Source organism: Stegostoma tigrinum, chromosome 3, assembly GCF_030684315.1.
Source record: "Stegostoma tigrinum isolate sSteTig4 chromosome 3, sSteTig4.hap1, whole genome shotgun sequence".
Lineage (NCBI taxonomy): Eukaryota > Metazoa > Chordata > Chondrichthyes > Orectolobiformes > Stegostomatidae > Stegostoma > Stegostoma tigrinum.
Genome location: NC_081356.1, coordinates 55,599,257 through 55,621,824, shown reverse-complemented (window position 1 = coordinate 55,621,824; position 22,568 = coordinate 55,599,257). Strand labels below are relative to the sequence as shown.

Below are 22,568 nucleotides of genomic sequence, written 5' to 3'. Positions count from 1 at the left end.
GCTATCAAAAACTTGAAAGGGGCCAGAAAAGATTTACAAGGATGTTGTGGAGGTTGGAGTGTTTAAGCTGTAGGGATAGGCTGAATAAGCTGGGGCTATTTCCTTGGAGTATTGGAGGCTGAGAGGTAACCTTATAGAAGTTTATAAAATCATGGAGGGCATGGATAGGATAAATAGCCAGGGTCTTATTCCCACAGCAAGCATGTTCAAAAGTGGAGAACATAGTTTTAAAGTGAGAGAAAAGGAAAGTTTAAAGAGAGTTTAAGGAATGTCTTTAAGGGGATCCATGGGACAACTATTTCACACAGGAGGATGGTGCATGTATGGATTGAGCTGCCAAAAGAAGTGGTGTGAAGGCTGGTACAATATAGCATTTAAACAGCTGGATGGGTTCATGAATAGGAAGGGTTTAGACGCAAATGCTGCAAATGAAACTAGATTAATTTAGGATATCTGATTGGCATGGACAAGTTGGACCGACTAGTCTGTTTCCATGCTGTATATCTCTATGACTCTAAATGAAACCAGTTGGCACACAATGTGCATTGTGCCATCATAGAATCAGTTAAATTCTGCAAGGAGGTCAATTCAACATTGACGGACCTTTAACATTGAAAATATCAATGTATAAATCAGAAATTCCCAAGTAGTAACATCCAAACTTTTTGTTCCAGTTTTTGAGGTGAATGGTGAAGTGATGGTTCTTACCACTGTCTTCAAAGAAAGGAATCAACAAACATTTCCAAATATCTGTGCGTGGATTTCACCTTCTTCAAGGTTAATTTGAATCTGGCCACAAGTCAAGTAAATCACCAGGCATCCAGCAGCAAAAGCAGTCAAGCAGGACAAAGAACCAATCACATTGAACAATTCCCAGAGACAGCAATCAGAATGTAAAATTTACTGATTATCCTTCATTTTATATTATGGTACAGAGAGTGAAATAAATATTGGGAGACTGACACATTTGAAGCTGAACTATTGTAAGCCAATTTTAAAATGCTAATTTTTATCACATTACGAATATGTATTTTTAAATCATAACAGAAAAAATTGACGTTACACAAATATGATGTTAATTTTCCAGGACCAGAAATATACTTCAAAAATAGTTATTATCATAAAAATCCTGTTACATTTTGTTGACAATGGGAGTGCTGTTGAGTTTTTTAAAATAGAGATATTATTGTATAAGAAGGAAAATTATTTTGAAGCCAGTGACAGCTATTTGATTTCCATTTGCAGATGCATTGTTTTCAATAACATGTCTTCTGGAAAAGTTTAGAATCACTGACAGCAAATTTCTGAATTCCATGTTAGACTGCATGTATGTAGACTGCAGAAGTTCCTGTCTTTTTAGATGAGTAATACAATCCAAATCCTGTTAGTTTTACCATTGTTATTCTTGCAAAATCTGACCTATAATTCTGTATCAAACATAACTGACAGCCAACAACTGATTTTGAGATGAGCTCATGTTGTAAGTCACAATTCCATTTTGTTTATGATTTATTCTTTTTCTAACTGTAGACTACTAATCAACAGATTTTTAAAAAAAACAGTGAAAGACTCCAAAATGGCTCCTGTTATTGTTATTTTTGATTTATCATCTATAAGAAGCTTATGGGAAGGAAGAATAAAAAAACATAAAGAACGGCAGCAAAGAGAAAGAGAAAGACAGGAGAAAAGTGCCTTAATAAAGTAAGTTGTGTTTGTATAATATCTTGATGATAATAGCTTGAAAAGTTTAATGTTTAAGGTTTTTAAATAGTTCATTGGGTGGTGAAAAATAACACTTTTACATGAGTTAATAATTTATATATATTAATATTTTAAAATGTGGTGCAACTTATTGGATAAGCCTCTAAACTGGTGCAGAGATTCTAATGTGGAATTAAGCCTTGTCCATTCGGTATGATGCAAGCAGACTTTCTGCTGCTGCTGCTAAAGTGAAAAGCTAAACTCTTTTCTGAATGGATGCACATCTTAGCAAAGGAATCAAGTTTGTATAAGGCTAGCCTGCACATACTAAAGGATATGTGCCTTCTGTGTGGAGGAGGTGATGGCCTTGGCTCAGGGTGAACACTTGACCTGAAAAAAGAGTGAATATGGTACCCACGTGGCAGAAGTGTTCATGAAGGTTCTGGCAGAACCAGCCCTTTGGTAAATGAGGGTGACAGGAAGAGAAATGCCCTCTGCACAGGAACCAGAGGACTCTTGAACCAGACACTGTGAAGACAGTGGGCGTTGATAGCCATCTTTGTCAATATCAGGAGGCTATTCCAAGGACCTGGATGCAAAGCTTTAAGAACTTCAATAAACTTACACAAATGATCTAAGTCAGTGAATAAATTTTCACATTTTACACTCATAAATGAAAGGTTCACCCCATACAATGTTCCATTTTCCACCTAAATTTCACTTGCCTCCCAACTTCTGTTATTAATCATGACTCATACTATACTCTCACCTGACACTCACACATGTACCAGTATGACAAAACTCACAAAAGTAATCTCAAAAACACACACCTGTCTGTTGTCTCTCTATTACAGACTCATCATACAAACATATCACTGTCTGAGTGTGGACCACTAGAACCCTGGGCCTTGTGGACAGGTATGGTTTCATGTGCTCACTTTGATGGAGGGGTAGATGGTGCTGGAAATCAGGAAACCTTTGGAGTGGCTAGGAGTGAGGCCATGGCTATTGTTTGCGCTGGTGACAGTGAAGATGCTGGTATGTTCCAAACCTAATCCACCTTTTCACATTCCTCATTCTCCTGAATCCACAGTCCCTTCTGATTTCCAGTCATCTGTAGTTAGAGACATGCACCCCTTGCTCTTCCCTCAATGCATCATAATTCTTTTTTCTTTCTCCTTTTACATACTCAAGGCCTGCCACCTAGCAAGGCAATGTTATGAGCATGAAGTCTGAGAGGTCATAAGTTGCACAATCACAGCTATCAGACCAGATATTTGCTCTATACATACTTTAGAGGTGGCAAAGAGATAGGATCTGCACATGGTAGGCAGAATTTTATAGATTTATTTTTTGTCAAGGGATGTGGAGGCCATATCAAGTCAACAATTTGACTGCTAGTAGTCAAGCCTCCACCTGAATTTTACAGGAGCCTACAATAAAGTGCAGCCTCCAGTATAGATGTTTGATTAGATGTAGTTGGCAGAAAGAGGAGTTAGAAGCCTAGTGAGAATAGATTATTGTAAGGGACACTGAAATCGTGGTGGGAGTTTTTCAAAAACAAAAGGAAAACAAGATGGACACCAGGAAGAGAACAGTGTTCCAAAGATCCAGGGACATGCCATTTGAAGGCATAATGGAAGCCGTGAGGTTATGAAGGCACATGGATTTCCTGAGATTAGCAAGAGGAAGCCAGCCATACCTTGAGTACCTGGAATCCAAGACCCCTTGAAAGGATATGGTCTTAGAGATCAGTACAGCCAACCTTTCCAGTTAATTTCAATGGAATGATAACAGGATCCTTGCTTCTATCACTGCTAACCTTATATTGTGTTTGCACTTTGAATACCTTCATAGTGGTTTGAGCCCTTTGTTTATCCCATTGCATACTCCTGTTATATTGCCACTACAACATGAAACCGAGCAGTGTTGGGCAAAAGCCATTGTACCTATAAAATAAAACCTTATTGGTTTTTAAATTGTCCTAATTGGTTGTGTGTTGCACACACTCTCTTTCCCAATATCACTGGCAATTCAGCTCCAAAAAATCTGGAAGGAGACAGAAATACATGCATTATCAGTCTATCATCTGTTCCTATTTGCAACACGCCTCCCATGCCAAAACCAATATCAACACCTCCAAACTCACATCTGAATGACTGGGAATATTCCCACTGGTGAGCTCATAGGCATGAGTGGACTTCAGCCAGGTTAGGTGAAAAAGATTGTTCAGGTGCCAACATCTTTCAGATGTAAATGGCTTCTGATGCAGAGGGTGGGGTGACGATTTCTATAGTGGGGTGCACAGAAAAGGTCTGATGGGTGTGCGGACTGGAATGCTAATTCATTGGCTGATCTACTGAAATCTCTCAATGTCATGTGAAGGAACGTGGAGCAAGCGAACTCCGAATTGGCAGTCAGCTTCATTCAGAAATTAAAATACACCCTTTGCAAAGTGGCCAACTCGATGATAACATTTGCAGACCTGAAGTAGATTCGAAGGTGGATGCCTTTGTTTCCAGTGGGGGTACAAGCAAAAGCGATGTATGGTCTGACTGTTGCACTGAAAGATCATTTGTTCACAACTTGTTGCTATGCAAGGACAACCGAATGCGATATGTTTAAGCTGCTGCACGTTCTTAAAGGCTGTTGTAGAGTTTTATAGCAGTCCGACAATTTGTCCTCCAATTTTCTAGGATTGCTATGATTACTGAGACACTGCCTGAGAAAGTGGTGATGTCACTATGGACGCTGAAACCACTGTCCTCTCTGAGGATGATTGAATTTGTCCTTTCTTCCCTGCCACCTCATTTTCATACAGTCATAGAATCCCTACAGGGTGGAAACAGGCTCTTCAGCCCAACAAGTCCAGACTGACCCACAGAGCATCCCACCCAGACTCATTCCCCCGTAACCCACCTAATCTACACATCACTGAACACTATGGGCAATTTTAGCACAGCCAGTCCACATAACCTGCACATCTTTGGACTGTGGGAGGAGACCAGAGCACCCGGAGGAAACCCACACAGACATAGGGAAATTGTGCAAGCTCCAAACAGACAGTAACCCGATGTTGGAATTGAACCTGGGTCCCTGGCGCTGTGAGGCAGTAGTGCTAACCACTGAGCCACCATGCCGCCTCTCACTGTTGCTTCTCAACCAGCCAGCCCAGGTTGCTACTGCTATATTGAAATGTCGCAGTTCAAAGTTTGATCTTTTAGACTCAGACATGCTCAACAGCATCACCACAGGCCATTTGAAATTTTTTCCATTGAAAGTAAGCAGCTTTCCAAGAGCCATGCTGCAGCCTCAGTGAAATATCTAAGTGTGGGCACTTGGCAAAGTTCCAGAAATTGGACACAAAACAAATGCACATTTAAATAATTAACTTTTGTACTAGATATTGAATGATTGTTGGATAAAGTTAGCTTGTAAAAGTTGTTTTGCTTCAGAGTGATAGTCAAGAGGGCATTGTGATTGTCAGTGACAGAGGTCGGTAAGGTGTTGGACAGTCTTGGAATGAAGAGTTGGGGTTGAATTTACTGATACTGCAATTAGACAAGATAACCACAAACAACCTAGTCAAAAAAGAAGTGTGTTTGCTGCACTAATTTGGACACTAAACAAAAGTTCATTTTTATAATTGACTTTTGTACTGGATGTTGAGTGATTGTTGGATAAAGTTGGTTTGGAAAAGTTTTTTTGCTTCAGCGTGATAATCAAGAGGACATTGTGATAGTGACAGACGTAGGCAAGGCATTAGACTATCTTAGAATGAAGAACTGAGGTTGAATTTACCAGTTCTTCAATCAGACGAGATAACCACCTGGTCAAAAAAGAAGTGTGTTGGTTACTTCCTGCTTTCCTCCTGCTTCACCTCATCTCCTTGCAGTAAACCCTGAGGGAAGGGCTGTGCATTCATGATGATGAGGTTGTGAAGGTTGCAGAAGGCCATAAAAAATCATAACACATAACTTGCCAAATACTATAGTACCTTGTCTAGAGAGGACCCAAGAGCAGAAGCATTGTCTGAGCTTCCCAATTGTCTGCACAATACTATTTCCTGTGGGACCAGGGATCTCCTTATATGCATGTTGCCCATGTGAAGTTGAGATGCAGGTTAATAAGCCATTGTCAGCTAATAGCCCTTGACACCCAAACACCACTAGTCTGACAAAGCTCAAATACCAACAGTCAATAGTCTGCTTCATATACAGTATTTGTTTTAGCACTGCTGCAAGGATAACAGACATTTGCCTATGTAATATATCATTTATAATTGTACAATCTGCACATTGAGGAAGTGGAACCCTTTCCGTTCTGCATTTCAATGTAATGCCTCCCAATCTGTGATGGCAAAATTCAGCACAGGAAAGTCGACAGTCCTCACATAATCATATGTTTCTGTCTCTGTCTCTGATCATAGACAATATCATGTACTGTCCTCCCCTACCATATCATTCCTTTTATGGAGCATTGAATGGTTGGAAGGTATTGGAGATGTCGCCTTCTCTATTATAGAAAGATCACAACATGAGGAAATTAGATTCCCTACAGTGTGGAAACAGGCCCTTCGGCCCAACAAGTCCACACCGCCCCTTGAAGTATCCCACCCAGACCCATCCCCCTATAACCCACACACCCCGGAACACCACGGGCAATTTAGCATGGCTGATCCACCTAGCCTGCACATCTTTAGACTGTGGGAGGAAACCAGGGCATCCGGAGGAAACCCATGCAGACACAGGGAGAGTGTGCAAACTTCACACAGACAGTTGTTTGAGGCTGGAATTGAACCTGGGTCCCTGGCGCTGTGAGGCTGCAGTGCTAACCACTGAGCCACCATGCCACCCAAATTCATAGACATGGTCACCTTCACCGTTAATGCACTGCCTTGCTTTAAAACTACATCAGAAAAGATAAGAGATTTCTGTGAGCACCTCCCTCATCAAATAGTGTTTTCAGAGACATTGTTCCTTTCTTTGATCAAGGTAAGAGCTAGATAGATCGGGCTTCTGGTTAAGAGCACCTGCCTAAGCCACTCCCCCACCAAAACACCACCACAACCATTGTCCCTCTACATGATTCCTCTCTTCCTCTGGTTGTCTCTACTGAGTCTCCTTGCCGTGCCATGTTGCAAAGAAGGAATAATCCTCCTAGTCCCATGTGCACCTTGTAAATTGCACTAAGAAAATGCACAACAATTCCACAAACTCAGATGTAGTTAGCAGAAATCAGTCAGTAAATGAACAGAATGTGTTTTTTTTAAATAAGATTCTTCCTTCTGCTGAATGTATTGGATGCTGAATTCACCTGATATGTTTAAGAGAAGCTGTTCACACATGTGATGAGGTCAGAAACATAGGGTGAATTCAGTGTATTTCAAGTGTACACTTCTTATGCCTGAGTCAATGTCCTCACCAAAGTGGCACCAGCACAGCATACACCATAAGGGAGCATATAGCTAGTGCACCATTTTCACATTAAAATGGTGCCTGAGGCACACAAAATACAGGCACGACAGATCCAAATTCAGTGGTCATGATTTGGATTAAACCATTTTGGCAGTAAAATCGTAAAAATCTCATGTCATTTTATCATCTTTTATTTAAGGATTAATGAAGAGTGGACATTGAGACTTGAACGTAGAAGAAGAGCCATTAACAAGTGTATTCAGAACAGGAAAGATCAATTAAGTGATGAAGTGAATGTTCAGACGAATCAATTGAATGGCACAGAAAAGAACTCGCAGCTTATTGGATATAGAAACCTAATTTTACCGGAATCGAGAAAGAATGTCATAACTGAGGGGAGAGAATTTATTTTTGAACTGCAGGGAATAGAGTGGAAGGTTTGTGCAAAAACATGTTCCTCCTTTTTGAAACCACATTAATTATATTTTCGGGACTGAAGTCTCCTTATTTACTTACGGGACATGGGTGTTACTGACTGAACCAACATTTATTGCCTGTCCCCATTTGCCCTCAAAAAGGTGGTGGTGGGCTCCCTTCTTGAACCTCTGCAGTCAATGTGTGCTAGGTAGGCCCATGTTGCTAATAGGGATGGAATACCAATGATGTAAACAGAAATTTGAAATCTAACCCTAATCCTCTTTATTTCTATTGAAGAAAACTGGTCAGGTGAATCCAGAGTTAAAGGTTCCCTGTCATCACAAAAATGCTCACCATATGACAGTGAAATGTACCCACACTCAATCATTGGGGCTGTACCAAAACAGTGCCACAGCTGTTATTAGTTTGGAGAAAAGTCTTTTTTTGTACATGATTCATCCCATTCTTATTTGAATGCACTGGATGATGATGCCTGAATAGTAAATAAAGCATGTGCTTTGTTCCAGTGACATTCTTCACTTTTTCCGGCACAAAGCTCATTCAAGCACAGAAAAAGCTAGAAATACATGGTACCTGGGATGTAACATGTCTTCAGTGAGGCACAGTGGATAGTGTCTGCTTCTGAGTCAGAAGCTGTGCGTTCCTTCTGGGATTGGGTCCCAGAGACATATTCATAATAGATCAAGTATCAGCTTGTAAATCCTTGTGACAAATACCAATAGTAGTTAGTAAGAATGGGAGAGATAGCTAGTCACCATGTGATGGAAAGAATTTGGAGCCACTACCATCATTGCTCAAATATTTTATTTCATCTACTGCAGGCATGTATGTATGTGAAAGTATATGTTGCCACAGCAACTCAGACTGCAAATGGGAGATAACAAAGTGTGGAGCTGGATGAACACAGCAGGCCAAGCAGCGTCTTAGGAGCACAAAAGCTGATGTTTCGGGCCTAAACACTTCTTTTGTGCTCCTAGGATACTGCTTGGCCTGCTGTGTTCATCCAGCTCCACACTTTGTTGTCTCAGATTCTCCAGCATCTGCAGTTCCCATTATCTCGACTGCAAATGGGGCTGTTTAGCTCAGTTGGCTGAAGTGGATGGCAGGTTAGTGCCAAAAACAGCAGGTTCATTCTAGCTTGGATGGTCCAGGACCTGTCCCTTTACTCTATCTGTGGTGGAGGTTGTGGCATTGTGGGTTGGACCTCACTTTGGGCGAAGTGCTGAAAAACTGAGATGTTCAGATACTTGCTTGAAATGAATAATTATGTGAACTTGAGACTAATTCAAGCAAAACGCAATTGCTTCTGTGCAGGTCACTTAAAACATTAGAATACATTTTCCGCATATACTAATCTGAAGAGAGTGAACTTGCCAAAGGTAGATGTGGCTGGGGAGGGTAAGATTAGAATATCAGGTGCTATCAATCCACAAGGTCTAGTAGTAAAATTTAGAACAAGGTAGTTAGTTAGCGGTAAGTGCCAGCATTGCAAACAGAGGATGTTTCCACATTTAGAAAACTGATTTTTAAAAATCTTTTCCAAGTTTTCTATCATTTGGGTTGGTGGTGGGAGGGTGGATTGCCAAAATCAACTGTAGATTAATCCTTACTTAAGGTATAAAATGATGCCTATGCTCAATTGATGAGGCAGTTTAGATCTTAAATCTATTTCATAGCTGCTCCATGCATGTAAGGAAGGTTTGTCCTGTTGGGTTCTCCAAATCATCCTTCCCATCAGCACAAGATAGCAGGCATGGTTAATGTTGTAAACATCATGTGATCCCATCCATGCCTACACCTTGGCATTTTAATCCTCTCATCTGTATAATCCTTTCCAATTTAAAATCCATTTTAAGAGTCACACTTGGCAAGTAGCTAAAGTAAAAGAAAAACATAATGATTGAAAACCAATATAAGGACCTTTCAGTTCTAATTAAGAAATGCTGACTGACATTAATATGTATACTATGAGAACTGAATTGTACCAGTGGGCAATTGACAAACATAAAAAAAATACATATTCCCAATAAAGATGTAATAAGTAGGTACAATATGAACTAATGAAAAGTTATTTTCCAAAAGGACTTTTGTGAGGGTTTTGAGTTTCCACTGGGCCTTGCAAATATGGGATAAGGAGAGAATTGCTGTTTCTTTTCTCAAAGCTCAGATTATGTTTATGTCCCAATAGACAATTTGGAAAATAATATGAACAAATTGATTTATTTGTCACACATGGCAATATTCTCCACAAAGTGGTCAGACACCACTTAAAGGAGCACAATAGATTGTTTAAGAGATTTGTCGATGTCCAATTTATTGCCGAACTGAAAATCGTTTGCTTTGTGATGTGATTGTATTTTGCTGCAGGAATTTCCTGAAACATTGAAGGACAAGACTTATCTAAAAGAGTGGTATATTAAGAAAACAAGTATAGAAAACATCCCATCTTTTATTGTCATGTTCCAGAACCTGATTGTGATGGATTTATCCAGGAACTGTATCAAGGAACTTCCAGTTGAAATAGGTATTTATGATTTCAATTAAATTGAGACTACCCCTTCTCCCTCTGGATCCAACTTGACACCACCCCATGCCCCTCCAATTTCATTCCCTCTGGATCTGTGGGGAACTGTTTTTGCTGATGTATTTCTACGGAGTTCTGCATTTGATGATCATTCTGTATTCTGTGTGCAAATGATGAGATCATGATCCTGATCCACTGGCTAAAGCAAAGGAACAGCTTCTTTAGTTGCATGTATGTAACTGTGCGTGTGACAATACATTTGGTCACTTACGTTCACCAAGTATAATTGAGGCGGAATACTGATCTCAATTTGCCTTATGGGCTAGCTATTGTTGAGCGCGTTGAAAGTTTGCATTTTGACTGGCTCTCCAACACTGAGCTCTGCAAATACCTCAGCAGTTTTATCAAGATAAAATTTGACTTCCTATTGTTTGACATTAATATTTGTCATTCATGCCTGTTACCACATCTGGCTGTTCAGTATTTTTACCACTGTTGCAAAAGTTTTTGGACAGGTGCAAGAAGAGGAAAGATTTAGTGTATGGCTGTATGACTAACATGGGTGTAGCATGACATTAGTGTTTGGACTCAACAACTTTCCCTGCCTTCTGTAGCAGTATTTCTCCACCTTGGGATTACTTTGTGCAAATCTGTATTGGGTTTGCTTGTTTTCTTTAATCTGTTTCACTACCCACTCAGCCATTCGATTTTTCTGAGAATAGTATGAAATATGAATTTTGCAATCCTTTGTGAAATGGCTGAATTCTTTACTTGTGCACAGAAAGTCATTGTCATTCACCATAATGTCTGAGATTGGTGAATGAGTGAGATTTGGTTTCAGGGGTTTTATAACTTCATTGGTAGTTGTTGACATAAGTCGGTCTAACGCCTAGTGGTAGGAACAGTGGTTAGTGACACTAATTAATTCTAGTAAGCAAGGAGAGGCCTCCTTAAGGTTTCAAAATCTCACTGAGATGTTATGTATCTTAAATAACTCTTGAGCTTGCTTGGCTTAATATTTGTTACAAGGACTGCTCTGGGGTCCTGGGGTGTGTTGATAAACAAAGGGAGCGTGGGGTGCAGGTTCCTGCAGGTTTCATAGCTCCTTGAAAGTGGGGTTGCAGGGAGATAGGGCAGTGAAGAAGGCATTTAATTCTGTCTACCAGTTATAGGAAAGATGTTGTGAAACTTGAAAGGTTCAGAAAAGATTACAATGATATTCCGAGGGTTGGAGAGTTTGAGCTATTAGGAGAGGCTGGATAGGCTGGGGTAAATTTTCCTGACGCATTGAAGGCTGAGGAGTGACCTTATAGAGGTGTCTAAAATCTTGTGGAGCATGGATAGGGTGAATAGCCAAGGTCTTTTCCGCACGATAGGGGAGTCCAAAACTTGGGGTCATAATTTAAGGTGAGAGGAGAAAGATTTAAAAGGGATCTAAGGGGCAACTTTTTTATGCTGAGTGTGGTGCATGTATAGAATAAGCTGCTTGGAGAGGTGGGGGAGGCAGGTACATTTACACCATTTAAAAGGCATCTGATGGGCTTGAATAGGAAGGGTTTAGAGTGATACAGGTGAAATTTGGGCAAATGGAACTAGATTAACTCAGGTTATTGGGTTGGCATGGACGAGTTGGACTGAAGCGTCTGTTTCTGTGCTGTACATCTCTATGATTCTATGACTGTATGGCTGATGGAGTGTTTAGTCACATTGCTCATGTATGGTTAATAGAGCACTGCTCTTGCCTTCCTCAAACTAGACTGAATTCATTGAAGGCTTTCATAGATGTTTTTCAGCATCTCTGTTCTCATCTCCTGAGCAATAATGGCTAATTGCTTTGCACAAGACATCATCTTGGGCAGCAGGGTGCCAGAGTTCTGTTGCGCGACGCAGTGGACCAGGGTTTGATTCCAGTCTCTGGTGACTGTATGGAGTTTGCACAATCTCACCATGTCTGCGTGAGTTTCCTGTAGTTGCTCTGGTTAGGTGGATTGGCTATGTTAAATTGTCCATAGTATTTAGGGATTTGCAGGCTTTGGATTAGCCACAGGAAATGCAGGGTTACAGGATAGAATGGGGGGAGGGTGGTGTTGGGTCTGGGTGGGATGCCCTTTGGAGGGTCAATATTGACTCAATCGACCAAATGGCCTCCTTTCACACTGTAGGGATTCTATGATTCAATGATCTTCAGTTATCACTTCTTTTCTGTGCACCTAATAATCCGTTATGTCAATAGATGTGCCTCAATGGTTTCAGACCATCCTTTTATCACACTTACTATAGCATTTGAACAGTTGCGTGTTGTTGCATAGATTGCTTGATTGGAAAAAGATACTTGCTTTTCAGTTTCAGTGTCTCTGAAGGGCTGATGGCTTCTGGCCTTGTCTAGCTGTTGTTCCTTATTCGACTGCGGAAGATTTCTTTCTCTGCTTTAGCATCCTCAACTTCCTTCAGAGGAGCGCTGCTCTCATCACCGTGCCAGCAAATAAACTTTAGTTTCCTTTAGTGCATTTCATGTCCAGATGATAGCTCTATTGATGAAATAATATTCTTTGCAGATGCTTTGGACCATGTAGAAGCAGCTTGAGGAAGATGTTGTGAATTGTTTTGTGATATACTCGACTGTCACTTTGTCCTTGTTAAACAGGTTTTGATTGAACTGCTCACAAGTAAAAATAAGAGCTATCTGAACAAAGCGTCAGTCAGCTTACTTTAATGCCCTGAATGCAAATGGAACTAATTGTCCATGATGCATAAGGGTTGCTCCAAATCTTGGTCCACTGGCAACACGCGCAAGGTGACTTCATCATTGACAAATGTGTTACCTCATCACTGGTGTTGTCATCACTAGTGTTTGAGTCCAGTGAAAATTGCTTGTTGTTCTGATTCCATGAGGACTGCACATCGTAAGCAATGATCTGGCAAAGAGGTTCACACTCAGATAATGAATTGGACTAGAACTTTGTTGGCCACTCCACTTCTGCTACAATTCTCACCTTAGTCAGGGCACAGACAAAGTCTTTTTTGCTGTCAGTAAATGACCAGTATACTTGAATTCAGGTTTCTTGTTAGTATCTTTTTCTTCTTGATCCTTTCTTTTTTCTTATCGCGCTTTATTTTCTGCTGATCTGTGATGATTGCCGTTCCTGCTTTTATTTGCTTACCTTTAACTGCCAGGCCCTGAAAAAATGATTTCTTGGCTTTGTTATCTTTCTTTAAGTTTTTAGGATCTTTTGATTCTGGGGACTCTATCGTGGTGTTAGCTCCCCTAGCTTGTCTTTCAGGTTGTACTTGAGAGTGCTCGAACTCTCTTTACCAGATGTTGAGTTGATTAAACACTGTCATCTATTTTAAAATGATACTCCCCCCCAAAAACACCCTTGTAATCTCTTCACAGTCAATAGCTTGGTGTCTTTGAAGTGCTGCAAATCTCTTCTGGCACATGTACGGTTATCAGTGCAACCATTGGACTTACTTCCCCTGAGTTAGGTGGATTTTGCTTAACAACTACCATCAAGACCTTCTGATCTTCATTACTCCCAATTCATCCAGTTCTCAACTGCATTTCTCCGCATGTATTGAGTATTGTTGCAAGATTTCGCCTTGAGTTTACTTTCAAGGGTTTCATTAATGGGTCGCCATCTTAAGCCACTTCGCACAGGTCTGTGAAATGCATAATGCTGCCCAAAGCATTAGTGTCTATTTGAAATGTCATGTTCACTGTGTTCTCCCTTTGTGCAGTCCTCATTCTAACTGTAAGCCATTTATCACCTTTTGGGTGGCACGGTGGCTCAGTGGTTAGCGCAGCAGCCTCACAGCGCCAGGGACCCAGGTTCGATTCCAGCCTTCGGTAGCTGTCTGTGCGGAGTTTGCACATTCTCCCCATGCCTGCGTGCGTTTCCTCCGGGTGCTCCGGCTTCCTCCCACAATCCAAAGATGTGCAGGCTAGGTGGATCGGCCATGTTAAATTGCCCATAGTGTTCAGGGGTGTGTAGGTGATAGAGGGATGGGACTGGGTGGGATGCTCCTAGAGGCGCTGTGGACTTGTTCAGCCAAAGGGCCTGTTTCCACACTGTAGGGAATCAATCTAACCAATGCCAACCTGTTGTATGGTGTAGAGTCAATTGTTAGAATCATTGGATGACCTTTCTCCAAGGGTCTAAAGACTTTATTTCTTTCTAGCTAAATACTTGTGTGTAAAGCAATTCTGCTTTTTGCAGATGAAATACTGCTTTCCCCACACTGGATAGGCTCTTTATCTTTCTCTGTGTTGGCCTCCATAAGTCTGCCTTGAGTCTTGATCTTTCCCTTTATTCAGTATGCTGTTCTGATCATGCCTGGGATGTCTTTTGGTGTAATTTAAAACCTTGTCTCTTCTCCCATTAATAAGTTCTAGTTGATAATTGATAGATGATCTCAGAGTTTCAATGCGTGTTGATTGCTTTCTTGAGAATAGGTTTATCCCTTCCCAGCTGACATGCTCCCGTGGCAGGAACTCCTATACCTAAGACGTACTCATCTTTTATGAGAACTGTTTTCAGTCGTAGTGAGGAAGAAAACTGTAGCCTGTATAAAAATGTAATTGGAGTGGCTGGGTGATGAATAAAGTGGCAATTGAAGGGAGCTGTGGGATGATACTTTTGGGGAAGGCAAACAAGGTCAGAGACTATACATTAAATGGTGTGTTACTGAGAAATGGTAAAAGAACGGCAGGGCCTTGGAGAGCATGTCTAAAAATTCCTGAAGGTAACCAGATGAGACACACAATGTAAATATAAGGAAATAGTTGAGGTTTTCTTCATTAATAACTGAGACATAGAATATAAGAGCAGTGCTAGAACTGTATAAACAACAACTAGTTAGGCTGCAATTAAAATGCAACATAACACACTGCAGGAGTTTATTACCTCAGTAGGCATACAGCTGGTTTGCAATCCAGAATGATGAATACAATGCAGGTTCAATTCTCATACTGATTGAGGTTATCATGAAGGTTACCTACCTTCTGAACCTCACTCCTCAGCTGAGGTGTGGTGACCTTCAGGTTTAACGACTGTCACTGATCTCTCTCTAATGAAAGAATGGCCTTATGGTCCTCAGAGATTATCATGACTTTACTGTATAAAAGTCTCAAAACATGCTACAGGATGGAAGTGTTCACATGAGAGGGTACAGACATTTATAAGGATTTTGCAGGAACAGAAGATTTTTGCTATGAGGAAAGATTGGATAGGCTGGGACTATTTAATATGAAACAGCGGAGATTGAATCACAGATTTAGTTGAAGGTATAAAATTATGAGACACCTGCACGAAGTGGATTGAAAGGACCTAATTCTGTTAGCAGGGTTGTCAGTTCCAGGGGATCTAGAAGTAAAGCAATTAGTAGCAGAATTAGACAGGAATTGAGGCAAGATATTTTTCGCTCACAGTGTGATGGGAATTCTTGCTGGAGGGATGCTCAAGGTGGAACCCTCATCACGTTTAGAAATGCTTGGATATACAATTGGATATATAAAAGTGTCATAACTTTTAAAGGCTACAGACTACGCACTGAGATTAGTTGGATCACTCATCTTTCATTCAACAGTATCAGTCATGTTCAACTAAAAAGCCTGGTTTGATGCCATAAATATCATTCAGTTTCTTATTGTAAACTTGTATCTGTATCCACAATTTCATGCTGCTGGAAGATAGTGCTGACAGAGGCCAAGAGCTTTTTAGGGGCTAGGAGGACAATGGAATTGTCAGTTTCTCTGAACTGTTTCTGTATACATTCTGGTTGTTGGTTACAGAGGAAATTATTGAAAACTTTGAAACAAGCCCAACTTCTCTTGTATAATCAGGTAAGGTCTAATTAAGGTACTTATGAAGCCTGAATTAAAGAATAAAAAAACTTGTAAATTTTTAAATTAAAAATATATAAAAATACAGAATAGTCCTCATTTTAACTTTGAAAAGAATGAGTTATGCTGGATGGAGCATGCGTCCAGAACATTCACATGCACTGAAATGGACTGGTGCAGGAAAAAGCTTCACCCGCAGATCACACGTAGTCGGAAATCATACTGGTACGGTCAGGAATTTTCTTGGTTTTTGAGGTTGGCTGCCAAGTCTTCCTGCATTAGGACAATGTGTGTTATGACCCATTGGGATTTCAGTGTTTTTAATTGAATATTGATGATCAATAATCTGTTCTTCAAGCACTTTTTCTTCAAAGAGTCAGGGTTGTCTCACCGAGGAGACTCTGGACTTTTCCTAGCTACGTTTTATGAAGTATGATGGTTGATATCAAGAGTGGGATTCAGTAATAGGCACACCAAGTGGCCTTAAAATTCTTGTTCCAAACACTCCTATTCCTGAATTTGGCAAGGCCAAAATTTCAGCCCTAAGTGTTCTAGTCTGCTGCAATCTCCCAACATATAAATCTGTAAGTTTTTGACAATAATCATCTCTCCAAACTTGAAGGGATTGATTGAAACTAATATACTGGGTGCTGTATAACAATCTGACATATAGAATTTAGTGGTTTTGGCAGGAAATTTTAACTCAAAATCAGATGTTTATTTTTGAAAAGAAAAACTAAAATAAGGCCTGAAATAACAATTATGTATTATCTAATCGTAGACAAAATCTTTTAGTGCAAACTATTTTACCAAGCTTCCTAATGAAGTGCATGCCAAATTCACGGGAAACTGTTTGGAATGGAATCCTAGCCATTGGTTAAATTATACTGAAGTAAGGAGAAGTCTCTGATAAATTTTCAATACATAAACATAGACATGAGGCCCACTTACTGGATTGTCCAGCGGCAGAACTACCAGTTGCAAGAAAAAACATTATCTCCAGGTTAAGTACGTGACTTATTCTCATTTCAGCAATTAGAAGCAGGACAGTAGATATGGAAGCCATGGTAACATTGAAATGATTACTCAAGATTAAAAATAACTGTTACCTGGGAGAAAAAGAACAGATATTATCACCTTTTGCAAAGCTTATATTGATGTTATTATAAATAAATAGTCTTGGTTTAACCACCTTACAAAACAATTACTGCTCAGAAGCAGGCCATTCAGTCCTACAGGCCATACTAGTTTCATGCTACAGACAAGACTTCTCCCAATATTTTTCACCGAATTCTATCCACAAAACATTCTATCCGTTTCTCCCTCATACATGCATCCTGGACTAAATTTTCACTGAAGAGGTTGGAAGGTTGAGTTAGGAAATTTCACATCGCAGTAGGCCAGTCTCCTAGTTGGCATGTCTGTATTCCAGACAGGCAGGTTTCAAATAAAGTCTGCCCACTGCATTCAGAAGCAGTTCAGGATCTGCCACAGAGGCAGGCACATGCTGAGAGGGCTGAATGGAAGGCCTGCTTCAGTTCACTGGACTTTACTCCAATTGTATTAAAGATTGCTCAGCCCTCTCGTACTTATCCGTCACACCCATCCTTCTGCCCACTGCTCCGCATTTTCTCTTTCATTCCTATACTCCCTCATGCCCTCTAAAAAAATAAGTTTTCCATGACATCATATTTCCAATGCACCTTCAAACCTCATGTCCTTGCCATGCCCCCATGTACACTGCATAGCCATTCACCCTTTATCCACTATGATCAAGTCACAGAAATCATGAGGATATAAAAATAAATCTAATAATCTAACAGCCCTTTCAATCAAACACAGTCAAAACTGAAAAACAATCATAATCATGAAAGGGATCGTAGGAACTGCAGATGCTGGAGAATCTGAGAACCTAACCAGGTGTAGAGCTGGATGAACACAACAGGCCAAGCAGCATCAGAGGAGCAGGAAGGCTGATGTTTCGGGCCTAGGCCCTTAGGCCTGAAACGTCAGCCTTCCTGCTCTCTGATGTTACTTGGCCTGCCATATTCATAAAAGCCATTCAAAAATGTAATTAACCTAAAGTGGTCAGTCTTGTATAAAAATAAAATCAAATCATTGATCACACCAAAGGCAGTTAATCATTTAATAATGTCTTTGAATCTATCAATCAAAATGTCTATGCAGCCTGGTGTTCAGCTAAGTGACTCTTGGACCATTAGAAACAAAATTAAGAATTCAGAATGGGCCCTACTGTAATTTTCAAACTGGAGGAATCTAAAAAAATGTTTGATTGTTTGTTTTTTTTTAATTTGGACCAGGTAGCTTGTCAATTAATATGTGCTCAAAGCTGGAGTTTTGTTTTTAAGCCCACATGAAAGCTGCAGCCTCTTTTCATTCAATTTTAAAGGGTTGGAGATTTAAATGATTTCTGATCATGGCACTTAAATTGATCATAAATCTGTGCTCTTCCATGTCTACATTCCCTCCATAACATTATGCCTTCCACAATGCAGGTTAGATATTTTCTTATCAACCTGTTCAGAGATGTAATAACATAACTTTGGAGTAGGTGGGACTTGAACTAGGGTTTCTTGGCTCAGAAGTAGGGACCACTACCACTGGACCACAAGGGTTCTACAATGCAGTTCCTCAGTGGGACAGTTGGAAGGATTTCAAGTGAAGTTCAGAACAACTGGCGGAAAATCAGAAGGATCAGGTTTATGGGGAGAGGGTCAGATGTTTTGTGTGGAGTTTGCACATTCTCCCCATGTCTGCATGGGTTTCCTTCTGTTGCACTGGTTTCCTACCACAGTCCAAAGATATGCAGGTCAGATGGATTGGCCAAGCAAAATTTCCCATGGTGTCCAGAGATGTGCAGTCTAGGTGAATTAGCCATGGGAAATGCAGGATTACAGTGACAGGTTAGGGATGTGGGTCTGGGTGGGAGAGGGCCAGTGATGGGTCAAATGGCCAGTTTCAGCTCTATAAGGGTTCTCTGATTCTATGAAATGGATCCAGAAGGTAAGTGAGAGGATACTTTGGTCCTTATTCCATCAATTCAACCTTTCTTTAGCTGGCAGTCTCCTCAGAGGCCCAGGGAATCTGGTCAACCAGAGTTAAATTTCAAATGGATGTTTAAAGCCCATACAGTGATCAGGAGCTTATGAACACCTCACACACTTTATGGTGAACTCTAGTGTGCACTATGCGACTTTGGAGGATTTCCTACTGCTTGTCAAGCCAAGGGAAGACTCAGACCACCGCTCCAGAGAAGGACAAAAATGGGTTCTCTTTATATTCCAGTGACTCCACGATGGCATACCTCATGATGAGTAATTTAAATTAAATAAACTCTTTGTAACAAACATTGCTACTTGAGCCACATGACAGGCAGATTTATCTAACTCATTTATCAGACATTTGATTTGATTAGTTATTTTCGCATGTACCGAGATACAGTGAAAAGTATTGTGTGCTATCCAGGCAAATCATACTTTACATAACCACATCAGATTACTAGAACAGAATGCAGAATATAGTGTTACAGCAATAAAGAAGCTTCAGAGAAAGATCAATTCTAATGTATAGGAAGTCCATTCATGAGTCTGTTACCAGTGGTGAAGAAGCTGTTCTCAATCTGTTGGTATGTGTTCTGAAAATTTTGTAGCTTTTAGCCAATGGAAGAGGATGGAAGACAATATAAGCAGGATGGGAGGGGTTTAGTAAGAGGTTTGTAAGGGAAGAAATTGGTAAGAATTATTGTGGGCTTCCTGAAGTCAATGGCCAGCTCCTTTCTTTTGCTGACATGGAGGGAGAGATTTGTTCTCTTCACACCATGTAATGAAGCTGTCCATCTCTTTCCCGTTCTGTGTCCTGTTGTTGTTTCAGGTAGAAACATAGAAGATAGGAGCAGGATGAGGCCATTCAGCCCTTCAAGCTACTCCACCATTCTTCACAACCCTGGATGATCATCCAACTCAATAGCCTAATTCTGCTCTCTCCCTACAACCTTTGATGCCATTCATCCCAAATGCTATATCTAGTCGCCTCTTGAATGTATTCAGTGGTTTAGCATCAACTATTTCCTGTGGTAATGAATTCCACAGGCTCACCACTGTTTGGGTGAAGAAATGTCTCCTGATCTCCGGCCTAAATCGTCTGCCCTGGTTCTGGACACACCCGCCACTGGGAACATCCTCCCTGCATCTACCACTATGGTGGTGTCATCAGCAAGTTTGTAAATGGAGTTAGGCCACACAGTTGCAGACTGTGGCAAGGATTACATGATATAATGGACTACAAAGCAAAGTCAAGTAGAATTGCTGGCAACAATGCATTCCTCCTCAATCAGCCCAATGTATTCTATGTTCATTTTGAACATATCAGTAAAATGACATCACCTGTCCAAACAGGCTTGGTGCCTCTGTACCCATAGTCACCACTGCAGACATCAGATCGACCTTGTTGAAAGTGAACCCACAGAAGGTGATTGGCCAAGTTGGAGTCTTCTAACTCACACAGTATCTGAGTGCACAGGCAAAGACTTCAACTAGGCCAATCATTTTCTGTGCCACACAGTCGTGAGTATAAGGATCATAATAAAGGGCTGAGTAGGCAGCCTTGCAGTTCACCGATGTTGAGGATTATTGTGGAGGAGGAGTTGTCACCTAACCTTACTGTTTGCAGTCTGTGGGTCAGGAAATTGAATATCCAGTTGCAGAGTGGGGAGCAGAGTTCTCTGTCACAGAGTTTGGAGATGAGTTTATTTGAATTATGATATTGAAGGTGGAGCTAAAATCAGTAAATAGACGTCTGATGTAGGTATCCCAGATGTGCCAGGAATGAGTATAAGGCAAGGGAGATAGTGCCTGTTGTGAATCTGTTGCAATGGTAGGTGAATTGTAATGGATCAAAGCCTAGAGTTGATGGATGTCAGAGCCACTGGGCAATAGTCATTAAGGCACATTGCCTGATTTTTCTTCGACACTGAGATGATAGTGGTCTTCATGAAGCAGGTGGGAATCTCACATCACAGTGAGGAGAGGTTAAAGATATCTGTGAATACTCCTACCAGCTGGCTTGTGCAGTATCTGAGTACACAACCAAAGACTCCAACTGGGCCAGTCACTTTCGATGGGTACACTCTCAATAAGGCCGATCTGACATCTGTGGCAGTGACTATGGGTACTTGTGCACTCAAGGCTGTTTGGGCAACTCAGTAGCCTTATACTGCCTTCTCCTCATAACCTTTGATGTTATTTGCCCAAGTGCTATATCTAGTCACCTCGTGAATACATTGTGTTTTGGCATCAACTACTTCCTGTGGGAATTACATCATTTCACTGACCTTCTGTTCAAAATGAGTATAGAATACTTTGAGCTGATCAGGGAGGAATGCATTGTTGCCAGCCATTCTACTCAACTTCGCTTTGTAGTCAATTCAACCATGTAAGCTTTGCCAAAGTCGACATGTGTTCGTGTGGTTAGTCTGATCCTCTAGTTTATTCTGGCATCCCTGATGGCTTTGCAAAGATTGTCTTAGATTTTCTATGTAGGTCAGCATCATCTGACTCGAACATCTCAAACCTGGACTTCAGTAAGCGATGGATCTTGCGGTTCATCGGTGGTTTCTGGTTGGGGAACACTCAGACTAACTGAAATAAAAACTGAAAGAATTGCGGATGCTGTAAATCGGGAACAAAAACAAAGTTGCTGGAAAAGCTCAGCAGGTCTGGCAGCATCTGTGAAGGATAAAACAGAGTTGACATTTCGGGTCCGGTGACCCTTCTTTAGAACTGGTGGCACAGTTAGCCAGATTAACTTCCTTAGCATGCAGCCATCTACACAAATTTACTGATGAAGTCTGTGATGGTAGTGGCATCCTCATTTAGGTTAGCTGTTGAGTTCTTGACTATGGAGCAGTCCCACACCTCCAAGCAGTCATGTAGGAGTTCATTCATTATTTCAGACCATCCCTGTATGACTTTCTGTACATGGGCATGCTATTGGAATCAAGTGGTTCATTTTCATGTTTTAACCAGTAGTGAGTGCCAGTGAACTAATGCCTAATGGAGGAGTCTAAGCCATGTTCTGTCTTCACCAGTCAATAAAATGCATATTTTTAGCATGGTGCATCAAATAGAAGTACGAAACAGGAACTCTTACAAATGTCTTCCTTCTTTGCCTCATGAATGCTGAGGCTAACTCTGCCAGCCACAACAGTGCTATTGTAACTGAGCTAGATTTAAACAGATTAAAGGTCAAACCTAATCAATCCAGTTGAGATTTTTATGTATACATTTAATAACTATGATATCTCAGACCCATGGTCATGGAGCTTTAAATGAATCTTTTCAATTCCAGTCCATTTTCAAAGAGTAACAGCTTATAAATTACTGTTTAAATTAATGTGTAAACACTTAATCAATGAATATGAACTTCCTCCAGAATTTACCTGTTCATAGCCATGATGTTAACTTATTTATTTTAGATGTGTTAATAAAAATGAATGCTTTGCAACTGTGTTTAAACACTTTTATTCTAATGTTACAATGATATATGAGTTAATAGTACTATATTACTTCATTGGATCTCCATACATAACCTTGTTCTGCATCACTATCCGAATGCTGGCAAATGTTTT

The 22,568-nt window shown here is 40.6% G+C and overlaps 1 protein-coding gene across 5 annotated transcripts in view; it reads left to right on the top strand.

Moving 5' to 3' along the window:
* Positions 1-22,568, top strand: part of LOC125451026 (leucine-rich repeat-containing protein 2-like) — a 75,323-nt gene that overhangs the window by 20,056 nt on the left and 32,699 nt on the right. The window contains exons 1-4 of one of the 5 annotated variants that reach the window (XM_048527689.2): positions 695-893; positions 1,531-1,701; positions 7,318-7,555; positions 9,924-10,080. In XM_048527689.2, coding sequence (XP_048383646.1) covers positions 1,577-1,701; positions 7,318-7,555; positions 9,924-10,080 — 520 coding nt within the window. In that variant the 5' untranslated portion in view covers positions 695-893; positions 1,531-1,576. Of the gene's footprint in view, positions 1-694; positions 984-1,530; positions 1,702-7,317; positions 7,556-9,923; positions 10,081-22,568 lie in introns of those variants that run through there. The other 4 variants (XM_048527687.2, XM_048527685.2, XM_048527688.2 and 1 more) reach the window with 4 other exon arrangements.